This window comes from Antedon mediterranea, chromosome 6 (assembly GCF_964355755.1).
Source record: "Antedon mediterranea chromosome 6, ecAntMedi1.1, whole genome shotgun sequence".
NCBI classification, from domain to species: domain Eukaryota; kingdom Metazoa; phylum Echinodermata; class Crinoidea; order Comatulida; family Antedonidae; genus Antedon; species Antedon mediterranea.
This window is the reverse complement of record NC_092675.1, coordinates 22609354-22630226: the sequence shown is the minus strand read 5'-3', so window position 1 is coordinate 22630226 and position 20873 is coordinate 22609354. Positions and strand designations below refer to the sequence as shown.

Below are 20873 nucleotides of genomic sequence, written 5' to 3'. Positions count from 1 at the left end.
GTTGTAATTTTTTGCTTTAGTTGCCCCTGACCATTGTGCTTTGTTTCTGTTATGTATTATTTTAATGTTTATTGGTTGAAAAATAAATTAAAATGAAATTTAGTAAGGAAGTATAGAAACTTTATTTTGTATTCTGGTCTTCAAAAAGGTAATCCTAAATCAAATATTCTGATACTGCGTATAATAGTAAGTAATAATATTAAGTTTTATTGTGAAATTTTAATAAATGTTAACTACAGTAGTATCTATGTTTTTCTATAATGTTACAGCTTTGATGTCGAAAATGGAGCATCACCAAGTCGGAGCCCAGGCTTTGAGGTATCAAGTCCCTCAACGGCACTTGTGCTTTCTGCAAACTTTCCACAGAGGAGGGAGTCTTTTCTCTACAGGTCAGACAGTGACTTTGACCTTTCACCTAAGTCTATGTCCAGGAATTCATCCATTGCTAGTGATTCGTAAGTATACCATATTTTAATGTGAAACATTTTCATTAGATTATGACTTAAAAAATTTGCAATTTGTTAGTTTTATTTTATCTCTTTTCTGTGTCACCGATTATCGAAAAAAGATATTAAGATTGAAGTCTTCCGCAGGTGAATCAACTGAATCAAAAGCATTGTTTTATGCTGATGCATATATTTCAACCTGCAACAAATTCTAGTTCCTAAAGCCTGTTTCCACTTGAATTGAAAATTTCCCTATATGCGCATGCTTTTCTTATTTGCATCTTACATTACTGCAACGTTATTTTCTGGTAAATTTTTTGCTATAGCGAAATTAGTAGTTCACATAGATGGCTTCTACTTTTTCCAAAGATAACAATTGAACTACAGTTCAGAAATGAGTAACCACACATTCATGAGTACTCATGCATATCAAACACTTCAGCAGACGCTTGGTCAAAAAACGCAACGAAAAATAATAAAAGTATGATAAAATATTTTGTAGTTATGTTCTTTGCAAAAAAACATTGAATTCTCCTTGTAATAAACAGGCTTAAGTTATTGTATTAAATTTACCCTTGTAAAATAAGATAATTTGTTCCATGCGAACATGCTTAAGTAATAAATTGAAACCCAGAATGTCCCTTTAAAAAGTGAACTAGTAATTTCAGTGAGTTTCTGTTTACTTAAACCTGTGTGGGAATCTACAAAAGGTAGATAGAGAAAGTCTATTGACATATTTAATCTAAGATATAATTGGATCATCAACGATAATGTTAATGAAATTAAATTACTGAATCCTGTTACAGAATACAGAGATAACGAAAAGCATGTATTCTTTTGCCAAATGTACAAATATTCTACTTCAGTTTTCTTTGGCAAAAGAAATGGCAGGATAGCCCATAACAACTGGTTACACTCTATTTTCATCACAATTATTTATAATAATGCAAATCTATTGTGCATTTCTATTTATAGCCAATTCTGAAATACAACTGTTACAATATGGAGTAAAAGGTTAACCCTATACTCTATTTTTTTTCTTCGTTTTTATTTGGAAGAACACACCTTAAAAATTAATCGGCATAAATTCTTAATCAGTTATGAAATGAACTGTTGGCCAGTTTGCTGCACCTAATTTTCCATATGCCAGATTTAACAAAACCCAATTTGCTACATGGAAGTTTTCTGAAAAATAAATGAGTATGATCATGTAAATTAAGATCAACAGTTATTACCTAAAAGTAGTCTGGGCTCCAGACGGAGTTTTTTCTTAATATTAGTAAAAATATAAATATTTTTGCACATATGGCGTTTCATAGTTGTATTACTTGAGTTTGGAGACAAAAATCAAAACGTGTGGTGGAATGACATAAAAAAGACAATAAATACAGACTTGGAGCAAGTCTAACCTAAAAGATGTGTACCGGTATGTCTATTTTAATATTATCACTTATTATGTGGCAGCAGCAGCATGAGGTGATGGTAATGCAATCATTTATGGATTTAAAAGACATTAGCTCTGCAAAACATCATAGATATCTTACAGTCGGCAACTTGGGTTTCATAGAAGTCGACTTTGGATGTGATCATACTCAATGTCATGATAGTGGACAAACTAAGATTAAGAAAAAAACTGATCGACAATAGAACTATCTAACATTTTATACATATAAATAAAATTTTAAAAACAAAACAAACAAATAATATATATATATATCTAAAAAATACACCAAAAGCTACAAAATTTAAAAAGAATTTAAATTACAGATGCTTAGTTTTAAAATAGAATGCAAATGAACTACTACTGTAAATCATAATGGATTCACCCAGATAATTGCACTTTCTTTAATAGTGGTTTGTGTGTAAACATTTAGATTCGCACACACTGAGATCCATTGAATAAACATATTTAGATCAACGCAAAGTCCTTTGAATAAATTTAACTTGATGGAAATGCTATGCTATTGTATCTGGCTCTCCATCAACTACACGCTTGCAAACACGAGTATTTTATAGCTCTTGCAGGATACAAATTACTACTACCATGAACATTTAGATTTGTTTGTGCATTCTGCTATTTTAAATTATAATTTATTCATCATTTTTTTTATTGTCGGTTGTGTTATTTTATTACAGCATTTTGAATTTGGGTCAATTTGAATATTACATTACTGATACAAAACATCTTCATATTATAGTTGTTCAATCTTTGATATGTTTGAGATATGTTTATGTTAGATATTACATTCAATATGATTTATATGAATACTTTGAAGATTTCAGTCATTAATCTTTGATGATGAATTATTAAAAAAATATTCAAATACAGATTAAAAAGCAAATTTTTATGCAATTTAACTTTTAGGATACATTTTTAGCAAAAATGTGCACATTCTACCAAAAAAATATTTTATATCACATTATAAATCACTACCATGAATTGGTAATGCATTATATTAAAGATAGTAATATCATCTAACCTATTTGACCTTAATTAAATGACCCTAAATGTTTCACATAATTTTGTCCAAAACTTACCAAATTAAGAGAGAGGTACTATTCACATGTTTGTCTAAATACTGATAAATAATATTATTTTTATATTTTCTAGACATAATAATGAGGATGTTATAGTAACACCTTTTGCACAAATTCTAGCAAGTTTACGGAATGTACGTAAAAACTATATCGCCATCACTGGTATACCTGCTAACTCAAATAGGTATGTGTCTATTTTATTGGAACAAACTTATTGCAATGAACTTTATTATATGAACTTTAGAGTGGAATTATGGGAAGCTTTATATATGAATATTGAACCGTTATACTGGCTCACTTGATTCCCTCAGAAGGATAACTATGTATTTCTGCTTTCTAATTAATTATAACCTTAATCTAATTAATATAACTTCATTTAAACTTGATTGTTTTCTTCAGGATATATAGTTAATTTATTCAAAAAAATTTCTTTTGGTTGATTCAATAATGAGTAAATAATTAAGTGCAAAAAAACATAAATAGATCAACAACACTTTTACTCCTACATTCATTATTTATTTTGTATCCAAATGAAATTGTTTAAAAGAGGATGTCAGTTGATGATTTAACTAATTAGATCCGATCTTTATAAATGTGGTGCTGCTAAAAAAAACAAAAAAAATGCGATGTACAGTTATTAAACTAGCTTTTTATCTCTAGCTTGTATTCAATTCTGGGATTGAGACACCATGCCCTTGGCACATGTTGCATTGTCGACTTGTCTGGTATCGGAAGCATGCGTTTTTAACAATTTATTTAAAGTTTTTGTATAACAACATACCTGTAAATTTATGATTCATTTTTTTGTTTTCATTTTTATTTAGACAGTCGCCAAGAATGCCAAATCTGTCTAGCTCAAAGCCAGCAACTTCATCAAGTAAGTGATGTATATAGGCTTTTGAAAATGTCATCATAAATATTTAAATGTCTACAATATGTCTACACTAAAAACAGTCTCAAACAGCAATAATAGTATAAGAACTGTAACTGATCAAATAATTTCAATCTAAAGCTCTGTCTACACTATCAAACTAGTTTGACAAAATGTGACGTGGTAGTGATATGACATCATCATGTCCATATATGGGCACATTACATTTTATTTTTTGTCACATATAGTTTGATATTGTAGGACAGAGCTTTAGAACTTCAGAAAGACTAAGCTTACAAACATACAGTACACTTTTTGATGCAGCATATATATTGTAAATCATAATTCTGAATCTGACAAATTAACAAAACTAGTCTCTTATGTACGATTGTCAGGTCAAAAAGTTTACAACAATACAATAATATATTTATTAATTAATAATAATAATATATATATATATATATATATATATATATATATATATATATATATACGAATTAAAGCGCCAATTCCAGCAACAATTAGTGATCAAAGGCGCTGTAGACTTAGATATTACATCTTTTCAACAACATTCTTCTCCCCTAAGGGTCACATCGTGTCATCGGCAGCCAACTACGGCGCCATTACGTCTGTCCACGACAGTGTTTATGTATGAACTAGTACACCGGGGTAACCCCCTACTTGTCTCGAAAGATGTACTAGGTTCTTTAAAGTGCACATGAGCCAGATGTATACTGGACCTATGGTTTATAGTCCTTATCCGAGAAGACTTGTTCTACCACCAGAACCATGGAGCGAGTGAGCCTCGAACCCTTGCCGATGTTAAGGCTATGGATTACGGTTCCACTGTCTTAACCGCTTGGTCACACTCACTCACTCATGTCTACTATTTATTAAAATAAATTAGTCTGTAAGATGAAGAAAGAACGAACAAATTGTATTTGTAGGTTGTCATTGTGTGGGTGAATGTGGACAATTAGATATGTGAGTGAAAATGTGGGTGGTGGTGTGGACAGGTTGATGGATGGAAGGATATTAATAAACAACCAAATTAATTTAGTAACTTTCTATTGAATGTTTAAAGGTGTTTATTCATGAATCTTTCAAAATCTAGATTTTGTAGAGCTCGACTTCTGAACCACTTTGATGTCACAATTTTTTTTTCACAATCAAACAACTCCAATCTCAAAGACTTTATTTTATATGCAGACTTGTTTAATATGTAGAGCATCTTGTGTATGGCACCTATAAAGACAATTGATTAAAACTTCTGTATTTGGCCATCATGACATCATGCCTAAATAATGAATTGAAAAAAAAATACAAACACATTTTATTCTTAATTAGATGAATTTTAAAGGTTTTTTAAACTCATAATTACATTGTGCAAGAAAATAAATATTCTGTTCTTTAAAATTTATTTATTTTAGAATGAATATTGTGAAAATGTCATTCAATCAGGCATCCTTCAGTCAAAATTGACTATGGAGACAACATTGGGGAGAATGTCATCAGTTATCCAGTGAGTCTGTGTGAGTTCCAGTGGCTGATCTAGATTTTCTTTTCAGATACCTCTCTTCATTTTTCATCTTCGCTGTGTACAAGTCCTGCCTTAATACAATCTTTCCATGATTTTCTGTCATCAGCCTTTTTTTCCCAGGTGTTAACATTGATGTCCATTGCCTTCTTTTACATGAAGATGAAATATGTGTATTATGATAAATTATTTTGTTTTTATTTTAGTGGATGAGCCACTTCAGAAGCTTGCATCAGATACTTTAGAGGAATTAGACTGGTGTATGGAACAGCTAGAAACTATGCAAACACACAGGTCTGTTAGTGATATGGCCACAAGTAAGGTATGTCACAACATTGTATCTATTCCTAAAGCTCGTGATAGTGTAGACAGAGCTTAACACTGTCAACTCGGACAGGAAAGTTGAGGCCATCCATCCCATTCATCGTATTTACACTCTACAAATGAGTTTGGCTATATCTATATATTTCTTTCTAATATTCTTGATTTCTATATTATCTGTTTTTGTTTGTGATACAGTTTAAGCGAATGTTACGAAGAGAACTCACTTCATCATCAGAGGCAAGTAAATCAGGAAATCAAGTATCGGAATATTTATTTCAAACTTTTCTCGGTAAGAAATAATATAATGTATTACATGTAATGTATTACATGAAAACTATCTATGCATTCCATGAATACAAATCATTCATTGTTTTAAAACACACCTACTGGATGTCAAAGACTAGACCCAACCTTGAAAAACAAATATGGTACTCGGAATTTGGCTTGCACACACTTACTACAGCTTGGATGTTCAATGTATCACCTATTCCTATGAGGATACATCCATCTAATGCACAGCACAATCGACCAATCAAATGGCATTTATAAACTTTAGTGTTTATATACTTGAATATTGACTTCATTTTTTTTTTGGTAACCATTGAATATCCGAACCTGTTTGACTTGTTCAACATTGACTAGCACTATCCATAGACCGGACCATATCACTAAAGCCCCTTTAAATTATCTACAATGTACAATTCAATGCCATAAAACCGAGCGGGGCACAGGGGTAGGTTTTGTTCGTAGTCTTTCTGGCAGAAAGGGCATCTTAAAGCATAGAAACTGCAGCAAGCTTAGTACAGAATTCCAGCCAGCTGCATTCAACAGAATGGCATCTCAGTGGATTGTCATTAGCTTGATATTTTCCTGGGCTTCTTTTTTTTTGTATAATAAATTTGTAGTTTAATATGGTTTTGAAACAATTCAGTATTGGAAAAATAGATAATATTCAATAGAATACATGTTTTTGTTTTTGAGTTCGTGTTGTGTCCGTTGGATATTGTCCTCCGCCAACAGAGCAAACAGAAATTTCTATGTTTTTCCTAAAACAAATGATAATAAATGATACTTGACTTGACTTGACTTGAACAAACACGTAGGCAGAATTTTTACAGGAGGGTTCTTTTTTCGGGTGGCAATTGAAAATACACTGGAAGTGGCAGGATTATTAGCTATTTTATGAGACTATCTTGTTTTTTTCTAGCCTGCTGGCTATACTACAGAATAAACAAAAAGTTGGCTAGGCCTATATGCATAGTCTAGTTTGAAAGCGCACTTTAGGAAAAGCGGGGTTCGGACCCCCCTGCCTACAAGCTTGCTTAATGAAAAAAGTTTTATTCAGTGCGAACAAAATTTATCTAAATCTTTATCTTTTCAATTCATGGTAGAGGTATCTATGTTAATATATGGAAATTGCCTTTGAGTTTGCGTCACAGGTTTAATACGAAACACACTCAATACTGATCAAGCAGAAATTGACTTTTAGGTGAAATCAGCATGTGTTGACTTTCCATTCATGCATTAACAAATAGAAATTAATTTTATATTCAATTACTTTAACCTCTGTTTCCAGAAGTTCCTCAAACTCATAATGTACTGATCTCACTCACCAAATATCAAGTTTATTAGTAAACTGCCTCAAAATATAAGTAATACTACCATGGGGTTATTAGTCCACACAGTATCAACCATAGTGTAGATTATAAAGCTTGAGGTATATTATTAGGTATGAAAAATGAATTAAATAGTCTATTTTTATTAGTAATGTGCATATTTATCATCGGTAACTATACCGCTCTATTTAACCCATGTTCTAAAAATAACCCAGCTTTTAAAAGTGACGCAAAATGTATTATCTCCAGGGTTTAATACTATTATTACTTATATGAGATTTGTCTAAACTGTTAAAGGCAGACACAACCTAGATTTAACTGCTTTTTATGATCAACATACATCGGCATCTGAATAAATAGACTTTTAGTAGCTCATATTTAGTACTATGCGTTAAATACAGAAAAGAAATATAGCAGACAACGTTTCAAATGAGCAGAAATAAATTTTTAATATTTATAATGCGAATCAACCATGCAATGACAATTTGCCATCTTGCGTACATAAATTGTCATGCCTAAAATGGTTATAATATTAAAACACACGGACGCAACAGATTCAAGAATATTTAGAAAGAATAATTTTTTATGAAAAATTGTTGAAAAGCACTGAGTTGACATTTACTGTATGTTTGTCTTTATCTAATAAAAATGAGTTACATTACAAGGAATGATGATTATGCTGCTGTTCTGTAATGATTTTGTAATTTAATCCAAAATCAACGATGCATTGCCTATAAACTGTAAAATCCAATACAATAGATTTGAGTTAATCATAGATACGTTTCATAACTATCAGTGAAAACAAAATTTCAGAAAATATAAGCATCCTTGACATCCTAGGTTTTTATTTTATTATATTATTGAATTCGTAATGTTTGCCTTTTTTCTATAAAATTGGTATAAGATAATAAAAGGAATTAATTTAGATAAATAACAAAGTCAAGTGAGTCGATACTACAAAAGTACAATATTTTTTTCGTATAAATATATATTTCGACTATCTTTAAGAGTTTTATAGAATCACTACTTTTATGAAATACATTTTACTCCACGAAATCGCACTTTACTGCAAAACATCCTCTTCGCATATAGAGAGATATTAACTCTGAACAAAAAAAGATTTATGTTATATATTGAATGCAACATTTTGTAGGCCTATGACTTCATTTCAAGTATTAATGAGTTGTTACTCTAAAACACAATTTTGATGTCTTCATCATATTTTGTTAGAATGCTACAAACCCAGTACCGTTTAGTTAAATGATTTTATGATTAATCAGGAAATTATCTTGTTTCAGACAAGGAACGAGAAATTGACTTACCTATCCAGCATAATCGAGAAAATGCCGTTTCTCCTACTCATAACACACAAAAGAATATTAACCATCAGAAGAACATCAAACGAGGCAATGACATGAGTAAAATTAAGGGAATACAGAAACTCAAGCACCATGATAGTGTTTTGGAAGAAGATTTACCAAAGTATGGCATTCTTGTTACAAAACAAGAACAGCTTGATAAAGTAAGATTTTTTATTTTTACTCAGTTCAATTTTCATGCAGATTGATTATTAGCCCTACCATTAACGTAAAGATCTGTATGCAAAAATGTGCAGTTGACAGCTCAAATCTGCCATAAAGCAGACACTTATCAGTTGAGATGTATGCTCTATCGTAGAGATAAATTTGTTCCAAAACTATATTAAATTAGTGTGAATGTCTGATATCTAGCATATATACTTTCAGCCGACAAACTCAACATGATTTTTTGTATCTTATTCTTACTTAAATTTGGCGATAGTTGTCTGTGACAGCTTTTGTCTCTCCGACCTGTCTCTCCTCATTGCCCAATTTTTATGTTTCACTGAAAGGAATAGATAAATAAATTGTTATAAAAATTGTTTTTATATTTTAATAGACAGTATTTCAATTGTTTTAATTCACGTTTTTTAATTATGTTTTTCAGGAAATGGAAAATGTTGAGAAATGGTCATTTGATATTTTCAAAGTTAATGAACTGACAAATTGTAGACCGCTTACAGTTGTCACCTATAACTTATTACAAGTAAGTTATACACATTTTTTATTTACAATAAAGTCAAGATTGCTTTTATGAGTTACAATTGTATAATTTATCATCCATCAGTTGTCACTAATTATTACTTGGTAAGTTTGCAGATATTTATATTTAGCATTTTCTTTTACAGCAAAAGTAAGTTGAGTTCTATAATTTAACATCTATCAGTCCGAAAAATTGGTTTCAACTTTTAGATCATTTAAGTGTTGATTTTTCCTTAAGTTAAATATGTTTCTTTGGGATTCTTTTTTGCAATAGCATTTCAGACAAATCACCACCAAGAAAACAAACAAAATCTTTGAATATTTGTTGTAAAATATAAATTTTACCAATATTTTGAAATGAAAAACCTTTGTAGAATATTGCAAAAGCTAGAAAAAGGACCCTTTCTTGTATACCTAATAAAATAAAATTTCAATTAAACAGAAAATAAATGAAACTTGATCTAAATATGATTATGTTTAATTGCTTTAGTCTTGTAAGACATCAGATTTAATGGCATCTTCACATTACCATAGATATTATAGCTGAAGGCTACAGAGTGAATTCCAATTCAGTTTTGAGAAGCAGCCAACCATGCACAACACACTGTACAAATGTAATGCCCCATCCTCTCTTCTATTCTGACATTTAGTTTTTGACAACAATAGAATATTTCTATTTTATTATGTTTACTTGTCGAACTGCCAAAAGTGATCATGTTTACAATCATGTACATAAATTTCCATATTGCTGCCGCCTACTCATTTTTAACGTTCTAAAGGATAATGAGTATCTTCACTTGCACTGATGAAGGGCTAGTGTTGCCCGAAAGCTCTGCTAACTTTTCTGGCTGTTTTACTTTATCGTTTTGATTTAGCTTTTCGCTTTTTTTTTTGTATATCCATTGAGATCCAGCCACTGATACCCACAGCATTGTCATTTTTTCTGTATTTTGCCTTTGGATTTATATATATGATAAATCAATTGTGTTGCGTAGCACTGTGTAAATTATATATAAATCATACTCTCAAATTATTGAAACAGTGCTCATATTCGGAACATGATCTAATAATCGCGTCGACGATGAGCTATGCTCAACGCGATTATGAGAACATGTTCCATTAAAGTCTACATACTTGAGCAAACTTTTTAATAATAATAATAATTTTAGTTTAGAAATTTGTCCAAAGTTTGTTAGTGGAGACCAGTTGATATTGGTAAACAACAGAAAACTAGTTTGTGAACATTAAACCGTGCACCTTCTTAAACTCAGTGAATCAACAGTCATTTTGTGCTTTGCAGTCCAGGTGGACACAGCTAACCTCCAGTAGTATAGACAGGATTTCTAAACTTCTCCAAACAAAAATTTGGTAGAGTGTGGTACTAGACTAGTGACATAAATATGTATTTTTGGTTGAATAAATAAAGACACTTTTCCTGCAATTTTTGACATTTTGTAAATATAATAGCCTTGTTTATTTATTAAAGCCCAACTAATAAGTATGCTATAACACTACGGCCAGTGACTATCAAGAAGAAACTTTTTTTATGTTAATTTCTTAATATGTTTTTCTTTTTAATATGAAATATTTCTAATAAAATAATACATTGAAATATTTTATTGTCAGTATTTTTCTCGCTTTAAATCAAGTATTGAATGTCATCATCAGCTTCAATTTGAAACTTGAGAAGATTATAATTTCATATGTTTATGACTTATCTTATTTGGCATTAAAAAAACATTTCTTTATTTACATGGCAATCCTTGTCAACAGACAATATGTATCCTCAGTATTTTGTGGAATAAAATTGTTTATAAATTATCATACTAGTTTCCTACTGTCAGTAGTAAGAGCCTCAGAAGAAGTGGATCAGGGTATGGGGTCAGCACCAGGGTACATTAAGGGACCATCCGTTTCTGCTCTCTGAGAAAAATGTTTAAATAATCATGAAAAAATAAATTACTCCCAATTTCTTGGCTAAATAACAGGTAAAAACACCTGATAGGTTGTGAAACACCATAACAGGTTAACTGAACAGTGCAACTTTTACCCAAAACAACAAAGTACTTGATTGATCCTGATTCAACTGCTGTATTTTGAATCTTTGACTGCTTTTCATTGTGGGTAAATGTTTTTCGTTGACAATTACCTACTTTTTTGGAAGCTCAAACAAAAAAGAAGAATTGTGGTTGATTTCAAAATATTTTTTAATCTATTTTAAAATAAACGGTTATTCATTGTTTGTAGTATCAAGTTTGATTTTAAAATTGCAACTTTGATTTATTGTTTTCAGTTAACGAGGTACAGTATGGTTTGTATACAGTACATAATTTCATCATTTATAGTTGAACTCACAGCACTGTAATAGTAAATATTGTACAGGGATATAAATAACCATTAATTTAATTCCCAAGTATGAATGTTATCTTGTTTGTAACAGGCTTTTAAAAGGTCATTACATTGTTAATGGTAACTAGTTGCTGAGCTAAAGAGTACCAGGGTATTAATATAAGAGACTTAATACAGCCAGATTTGACCAATGTGTGGGCTCTCAACAACAAATCACTAAAATAGACGGCAAGTGATGGATGCCTGTCCTACTAGAATACTTAGCGAGAATCTGAGTAATTGCCCAAGACAACGAAGCGTACATCTCAATTTACTATGCTGGCATTCCTAATTTAAAGTGTTATAAGTTATATTTTGTAGTTCATATTATTATTTTGTTTATTTTTAAAATGGAAGCAGAAAAAGAATACCTCAGCATTTTAAAAAAATATATAATATGATATCCACTGGCAAATACCATATTTTGGTTTTTTTTTACATCATTTTGAATTAAACACTATTTTTTCAAAATCTGTGTTGTAGAGTAAGACTCCATTTGCTTGTGACCTGTTTCTACTACAATTAATATAACTTGTTAAATAGTGTGTGAATAAATTACCTCCTTTCTCTCATGGTCTGTTTCTGCTGAAGTGTCTGAATAAATTGCCTCCATTTTATTGTGGCCTGTTTCTGGTACAATTAAATAAATGGTTAAATAGTATATGCGTCCGATGTCTGCAGCATAGCGCCAAATAAATCAAAAAAGATTTGAAATATATAATTTTATATCGACTGTATTTCGGCTAAATAATATTTAAATCGTTGGTGATTGTCGACAGAAGTCCTTAGCTTTATTACCCAAAATGCATGATCTCTGGTGGTCAATTCAATTGTTACTGCAATGTTTTGTAGTTGCAGCTTTCAATCAAATAACCATTATTTTGTGTTTCAGCTAAAAGTTGCAAAGCAATAACAGGTTTTAACACTGAAACGATTGGGTGTTTTTACCTATTATTGTCAAGCTGCCATTTAACCGGTTACTAAACATTTTTCGTGTTTGTGCTGTCAAAAAATTTTTGTTAATTTATTGACATGGTTAATAACCGGTTATTTTTTTACAGCATAGACAATTTGCAGCATTGACAATTTGCTTGAAATTCGCAGCAATATGTTTCCTCTTTAAAGATGTTTCGGACGATAATTAATTATTTTTTAATTTTCAGGAGCGAGGTTTACTGAAGACGTTTCAAATACCTGGAAAGACGTTGGTGACTTACCTGATGACATTAGAAGATCATTATAAGAAGAATATTAAATACCATAATCAAGTCCATGCTGCTGATGTTGTACAATCTATTAACTATTTATTACGAGCTCCTGCTCTTGAGGTTTCTAATTTTCATTATTTTTTAATTTATTATATTCTATTCCACATTTTTGATTGCTTGGTTGATTTCATATCACATGCCCTGTGGATATAATTTTCTTCCATTTTAATGATTAAAGGTACTATTGCATGCTCAGCAGTTTGTAAACATTTATTTTGTTGAGAATTTTGTTATATAATATATAATAAATATCCAACCTGTAGTGTTTGCTGTCATCTGCTCTGCCGATTTCCTAGAGGTTCCTCTTTTTTTACAATGCCTTCGTCGCATAAATAAAGATGGAACCAGTTAATTGAACAAAAGTTAATTTTAGAACAGTAGATGTGTTATATAACTAATAATTAATGTTTTTGAAAAAGTGTGACTTTCTTATTGAACTCGGCCTAATCTCGTTGAATAGAAGAATCAATCATTGACCTCCTAAAAACAACAAAAAACCTCTACATTTCTAAAGCTATGTCTACACTATGAAACTTGTGATGTGATGTGCCCATAATGGACATGATGATGTCATATCACTACCATATCCGGGCATATCACTACCATATCCGGGCATATCACTACCATATTTGGGCACATCACACTTCTTTTTGTCAAACTTTGTTTGATATTGTAGACAGAGCTTTACTCATAAACATTTATTGTTTGTATGATACTACACACAACTTTTTATATTTCAGTTTTGTTACATACAACACTTTCACTATCAAAATGTAGATGTTTACATTAATTCTATTGGTTCTATTTTTAGAATGTCTTCACGGATTTGGAGATATTGGCTGCTATATTTGGAGGTGCTATTCATGATGTTGATCATCCTGGTTTAAATAATCAATTCCTTGTAGCCACAAGTAAGTGCTATAAGACCATTCAAATCAGCAGTATTATTCTAGCATTTATTTAATTAATATTAATTAATTATGTTTTATATACAGTAGTATAAATTTTGTTTTAATGAACACCACCTACCGTCAATACAGTTAGAAAAGTTTAAGGTACTGTAACCGATTAGCATACTAAAGTCACAAGCCACAGATTTTAATTTTTATTAGAGCTTCAATGGTATTTATTTCTTTGAATATTTGAAATTATAAATTATTCTTGTTGCAACTTCAATTTCTTTGCTTCTGGGTATGCAAATACCCTTATAAAACAGATTCTTGTCATTTAATTGGAGGAGTGTAGATCACATGATATTCAATAAATATTCTATCACTTAATTACATCATCGAAAATGCAATGGTGTTGTAGAATATGACTGCAATTCCGTTTTGTTTAGGTGTGTTATAAAACAAATAATTATATTCGTGCAATAGAACAAATAATTTCATTCTGATGTGAAATTATTTGTACCATTGCACACATAAACATTCATTATTTATTATCAAAGGTTCTGAACTTGCTATTATGTACAATGATGAGTCGGTGCTGGAGAACCATTCCTTAGCTGTGGCATTTAAGCTTATTCAATGTGAGAACTGCAATATCTTTGAAACATTGACAACGAAACAGTTCCAAACGTTACGCAAAATAAGTATAGACATGGTATGTAATATATTTATCGTTTTAAGTATGAATTCTAAATATTTCATAAATATGGGGGGGGGGGGGGGGGTAAACCCTGTTTAAAATCTAAATCCGCGCCTGATGATGATCCAGTACAGTTTATATCATTCTCCTAACCCTTTTATTTTATAGCCTTTAGACTATGTCATCCATGTAGTACATAATGTCGGTATATAATAAATACAAATTCTTCATAATAATAATATGTATGAAAATATTTTGAGAATATGAACCTGTACTTGAACCCCAACATTGCATCTTTATACTAAAAATATCAGCAGTGCTACTACTTTATATGTGTAATTCATCGAAATAAAATTGTTTTGTATAATGCTAGGCTAAATTAAGGTATAATTACATTGTATTTAAATGGGGGGGTTCGCTTCTGATGAACCTCCTTCCTAGTGATTCTTGCTGCTGTGTTTTACTACAGATTATATTCATTATATACTTGGTTTGTAAATCTTGACATTCACATACTAAAGCTAATTTATCTTTTTGTATATTAGAACAAAAACAAAAACGCATACATTAATGTCATTGTGTGTCATAGCATGGTAGCCAACATATCCATCACACTCTTGTAAATTTCTTGTTTAATTTCTAGGTGTTAGCAACAGACATGTCAAAACATATGAGCCTATTAGCAGATTTGAAAACTATGGTTGAGACAAAGAAGGTTGCAGGGTCAGGTGTTTTACTACTTGATAATTACACTGATAGAATACAGGTTTGTCGAATGTCACCATTTTTTTATTTTTAAGGCTAGCTTTTACTCATTGAAATTCATAAAGTATGTTTTTTTTCACAATTTTAGTAACTATTTTTATAATATAACTAAAATAACTATATTTAATATAAATATGTACAAATTCATTCATGTATATATTCACAAAAGTATATAATAAAAATAATAAAACAAAAAAATGTTTCAGACCATACAACTATGCAATGCCTTAGCCAAATTTCATAAATATTTAGTGTAGCAAGAAGCAGAATGAATTGAAATATCACAAAACTCCTGTGATTATTAGAAGATTTGGGAGGTCTGTAAAAATGTTTCCTATCGCTGAGACAGGATTTGACTCTAGTTACTGGTAGTTACGCTACTGTGCCATTACTGGAATTGTTCTTGTTTATGTGATACAAAGATCTGGATCTGGAAAGATAACATTGTAAACATGCTACTGTATGCTATCATTTTAACAAGATATAATTTGTTTTTTTATAAAAAGGTTCTGAAAAACGTGATTCACTGTGCAGATCTAGGGAACCCAGCCAAGGTTTTGTCAACCTACCGCAAGTGGACAGATCAAATTATGGAAGAGTTTTTCACTCAAGGGGATTTAGAACGTGAAAAAAAAATGGATATCAGTCCAATGATGGATAGACATAATGCATCTGTTGAGAAAACGCAGGTAATAGATTAGAACTGCATATAAATTGCATACTTTTAATAGACATACAGTATAAATAGGACTCAGGCAAAGGATTGCTTTTAGAATGAAAATAGCATAAAAATTGATACACTTGCTATAACGGTAAGTAGCAAACAGATAGCTAGATGTGTTAAACAATTCTAGTTGATAGAGATTACTTGAAGGGCTAGGTTTAGTTATGTTTATAAAAAGGTCAGCTATCTTGCAGTTATTAAAGCCTGTTTTCCTGTCGACGTTAAGTTGCGTTGAGTTTAAAATCGTTGAAGTTGAAAATAAAATAGCGATGACGATGATCGAGCCGGACCGCTAATATTTACACATTTTTACGCGATCGTTCATAGTTTCTTGGTTCTCCCGAGGTCGACGCAATTTGTAAACCATTTGATTGGTCAGTTTTAATGATCGTAATACGAGTTCAACTTTAACGATTGAAGATTTTAACGATTTATAACGTAAATTTTTACTCCCTTTTCCTGTCAAATCGTTGAATATGTCAACTCAACGCAACTTAACGATCGACAGGAAAACAGGCTTTATCTATGCTATATCAGAGGTATTATATCAAATTAGTTGCTGTAGCTACAGTACATAGATAAATTCACTTTAGGCATTTTAAAAATAGGTTAGCTAGTGGATTTTAGGTAGATTTAGTCATGTACTACATGTAAAAAATACAGGCTAAACAAGAGTACCCATTCCCCAGGGTGTGTTAAGATTGTGTTAATCAGACTTGTGTGTGAAAAGGCCTGAGAACCATCTTGTCTACATGTATCTATGTTGTACTTTCATTCACTTATCTAACATACCAACAGTATGATCTAAACAAAACTTATTTGCATTCACACATTTCCACTAACCGTTTTATCTATTTCAACATGCAATAGAATTGAAAAATAAGTGTACATACTTGGAATATTTATATTTATTTACAGGTTGGCTTTATTGATTATATTGTTCACCCGTTGTGGGAAACATGGGCAGATCTCGTGTATCCTGATGCACAGAATATTCTTGACAATCTAGAAGAGAATCGAGATTGGTACCAGAGTCAAATACCGAACAGTCCACCCTCACAAGAGCTTGCCACCACAGCAGAATCTTCAGAAAAGTTCCAGTTTGATCTCCTGCTTGACGAGGATAAAGGTGATGTCGGGGATGAAAACGTTGATGCATTTGAATTGCAAATAACAGAAGACGATTTAGTTCTTTCTGACACAGACTCAGTGGCTACTTTGGTGAAAGGTGAATCCTCAAATTCACCATTCACAACAAATGACACTCCTTTAACAATAGAGTCGAAATTGACCATACCACGTTTATAGTTATATGTTATGATTCAAGTTTTGAAAAGACAATCAAGTTCAGTTTATGGAAAGATGTAAATTTTAACACAACTAAATTCATCATTATTGTAGAATTCAAATGGTTGTTAATTTATAGTGCTGAACAATAATATTGAAAATATGTACTATAAAGGTTTTGGGATAACTTTACTAACAACAGTAACATCTACTAAGGGCCTGTTCAGAACTAAGGAGTTATTCTAATGTAAGTAGCGTACAGCTCTATAGGTCTGAACCAGAACAATACTTCTGGAAGTCACCTCTTATGACACTAACCTTTTGTTTGTTACCAAATCTCAAGGTACTGTACAAGATTAATGTACAACACTTATGATACGAAAGTCATGCATCAACCATTTTTACCTCCAACCAATAAAACTGTATAACAGATGTATAACCCCAACCTGTGACAGGGTCAGTTTGTTACAAAAGTATTAGTTAATTGAGTTTGAACACTTTGTTGTTACGACCCTAATTGTGAAAAAATAACTTCATAGATCTGAACATTCCTCGTCAAGAAAACTTTACACAAGAGCACTTTACTCAAGAAGGCAGATCACAGTAGCTTTTACTATCGAAAGACTCTTCATAGAGATTTATAGATCAATATGTATTTAAGAAAATATGTCCAATAAGGGTTTGAATATACAGTAACTTCTGCAATAGGCAAAACCCATCAAACCCCACACCAAAACCAATGTCTAATTAACTTTCTTTGAGAAAACTGCTCTATGGAGTTTAATAATTACAAAAGTAGGTATGTACATAATAGTTTGCTACAACTTCAACACTAACAGCAGATAACAAATGTACTATAAAACAAATACAATCAATAGCTGTTATCATGTGGCACAGTAGCATACACTTTTGGAGAGACAATTTTATTTGGGCAAATAATGTACTACAGCCTTCTAAATTAACAAGAGGGAACACTTGCTATTCTAACAACTGTACACTCGGTACTTTTTCAATACTAACAACACACTTTATACATTATACATTGACTGAAAGAATTTTCATTTGTTATTGTTTGGAAACCATAGTAGGGGTTGTATTCGCATTAACTGCTGTACAAATGTCATGCCCACTATTAGTAAGTTTTGTGTAACATGATAATTAGCATTTGTGTCTGGAAATATGCTAGAGTAAATTTGTTAGCACAGTCTGATCATGTACTAGGTATAACCCTGATACTGTATCCTGTGTCAATGAATACCAGTTAGAATCAGTTAAAACCTGTATTCCACTTTCTCTTCTGGTGTGATGTGTTAAAATAACTGAATACTTGGCCCACTATTCTTTGAAAATAGATGCTAAACCAGTTAGCACTTAATGTGTCTGATATTCTGTGTCAATGAATACATGTTAGAATCAGTAGAGAAGTATGTTCCACATTCTGTGCTGGTTATGATGATGAGTTAAAATAACACCCTGTGTCTGTGGCAGTTTGTGCTAGTCGAGATAAGTTAATATTCAGTTTAGAATTCAGTGCCGTGCTATACAGTATGCCTATACAGACAGCAGTTAACAATTTCCACCACTGTGAGCTGATGGTTCAAATCAGTCCATGATAAAATTACTTGCAGTACAATGCCTTGATCACACTGGATTCAATTATGGTCAAATTAACTCATTTCATTCGCCAATTTAAATCCGTGAAAACTGGCTTAAGTTCCCCAAAAAGTTATATTAACCAAGACAATTAATTTTACCAACCACTACCTGACCACAGTATAACTTACTGGTAAATTAACGATGCGGGATAAAAAAAGTCCAATCGGATTGTCATGGTTAGATTTTGATAAAACTAACCAGGTTAAATTATAGTGCAAACAATGGTCAAGTTTACTGATGACCTTGGGTCAAATTTACCATATTTGAAGTCCGATGTGAACAAAAGGCTTTAAAAAACAACTGTTACTTTGCATTGTAGCTAAAATATACTGTAAATTCAATTAAATGGTATTCCAATAGACCCTGTCATTTATTTTTTTGTGAATTCCATTTAACCAGACTTTTTTTATATTTCTATACTTGTTTTTGATGCCAAGAAAAACTGTAATTTATTCTCAAAGTTTAACTAAGGCAATCAAACAACAGGACGCTGAGCTTAACTTGCCAAGATAGGCTATAAGAACAGATTTTGATCTGCGGTTAGGCTTTGACGAATTCATACAAAACTGTCAAAATCTAGGTGTACATCATACGCTGAATTTTTTAATGCTATTTAAATGTATTTGGGTAAAAGATCGTATGATTTTCTTCGAGTCGAGCTCACCATCCTGTTATTAGAATTCCTTGGTTTAACACACTCTTGAAATGTTCATTCTTTTGATACCCATCATTTGGTAAATCTGTTCTGAATCTCCTAAATCCAGAATGTTAACTGAATTAAAACATTCTGTAATGTCTCAAATTAATTTCTACTCTTAAAAGATAAATTCTGCAAAAAATAAACAAAAACAGACTATGTACAGCTTTGAATCTGGACATTGTAGGCAGCCTAGGGTTCTGTATTTTTCAGGGAGTTGCCTGCAGCACTTTTACTGGTCACACTAACCAGGTATATGACCATGGTTTTATTTTTGGTACCGTATAACTGTACATTAATTATCGTTTATCGTTGGAATGTACTTTAAAGATGAGTTATAGCAATAGTTTATGTAACTAAACATGGGGATTTAACAATTAATGTTAGAGGCTAAAATAAGGTGTGTATTATACACAATGTACAGTATGTCACGAATAAAACATAAATATTCATTGTGTAAAATCTTAATAAATTCATGAGCGTAGCTATACAGTAAGGGATGAATTGTATTACTAATCCAAAATAAATCATTATTTATTACATATTAAATAGATCTCTGAATAATGTGTGAAAAATAAAGTAGATTATTCGACTATAGAGTCCATGTCTAATAGAGAGCATATTTTATACTATTGTAAATGTAAATTGGTGGTATTAAATATATGGTCTTATTTGGTAGTTGTCTCTTCCAACAGCACAAAATGGGATGTTTAAACTTTATTTATTGTTATTGTATATTAGAAATAATTAAACAAATTTGATCAAGCCGTCATTTGTTATTGCACTCTTGTATATAAAAACTGAAAATTCTAGTTTTTGTTTTTTTAATAATCTTGGAATATTAAAAGTGCCATTAATTATTATTATTCATTTCATATAATTTCCAGATTTTCTATGAAAATGTTTAAATATTGTGTTTGTCATGATTGACTAATCCATAATATATCAATCTTTTTATTTTGTAATCAATTTTTGCATTATTATTGACAATTACTGGCAATTTTTATCACCGTGTCGACTCCATGTTTAAAATTGCAAATAGTGATTGTCTACATTTGTTGGAACATAGATTGTTTCAATCAACAAGGTGAATAGAACAGTCAATC

At 31.2% G+C, this 20873-nt stretch overlaps 1 protein-coding gene across 4 annotated transcripts in view; it reads left to right on the top strand.

The window, feature by feature from the left end:
* LOC140052365 (3',5'-cyclic-AMP phosphodiesterase 4C-like) overlaps positions 1 to 20873 on the top strand; it is a 99751-nt gene extending 78878 nt beyond the window's left edge. For all 4 annotated transcript variants that reach the window (XM_072097905.1, XM_072097907.1, XM_072097906.1 and 1 more), the window contains 13 exons: positions 270 to 455; positions 3058 to 3168; positions 3809 to 3861; positions 5599 to 5714; positions 5912 to 6005; positions 8631 to 8854; positions 9298 to 9396; positions 12944 to 13108; positions 13860 to 13959; positions 14499 to 14653; positions 15282 to 15404; positions 15910 to 16092; positions 17046 to 20873. In XM_072097905.1, coding sequence (XP_071954006.1) covers positions 270 to 455; positions 3058 to 3168; positions 3809 to 3861; positions 5599 to 5714; positions 5912 to 6005; positions 8631 to 8854; positions 9298 to 9396; positions 12944 to 13108; positions 13860 to 13959; positions 14499 to 14653; positions 15282 to 15404; positions 15910 to 16092; positions 17046 to 17435 — 1999 coding nt within the window. In that variant the 3' untranslated portion in view covers positions 17436 to 20873. The remainder of the gene's footprint in view (positions 1 to 269; positions 456 to 3057; positions 3169 to 3808; positions 3862 to 5598; positions 5715 to 5911; positions 6006 to 8630; positions 8855 to 9297; positions 9397 to 12943; positions 13109 to 13859; positions 13960 to 14498; positions 14654 to 15281; positions 15405 to 15909; positions 16093 to 17045) is intronic.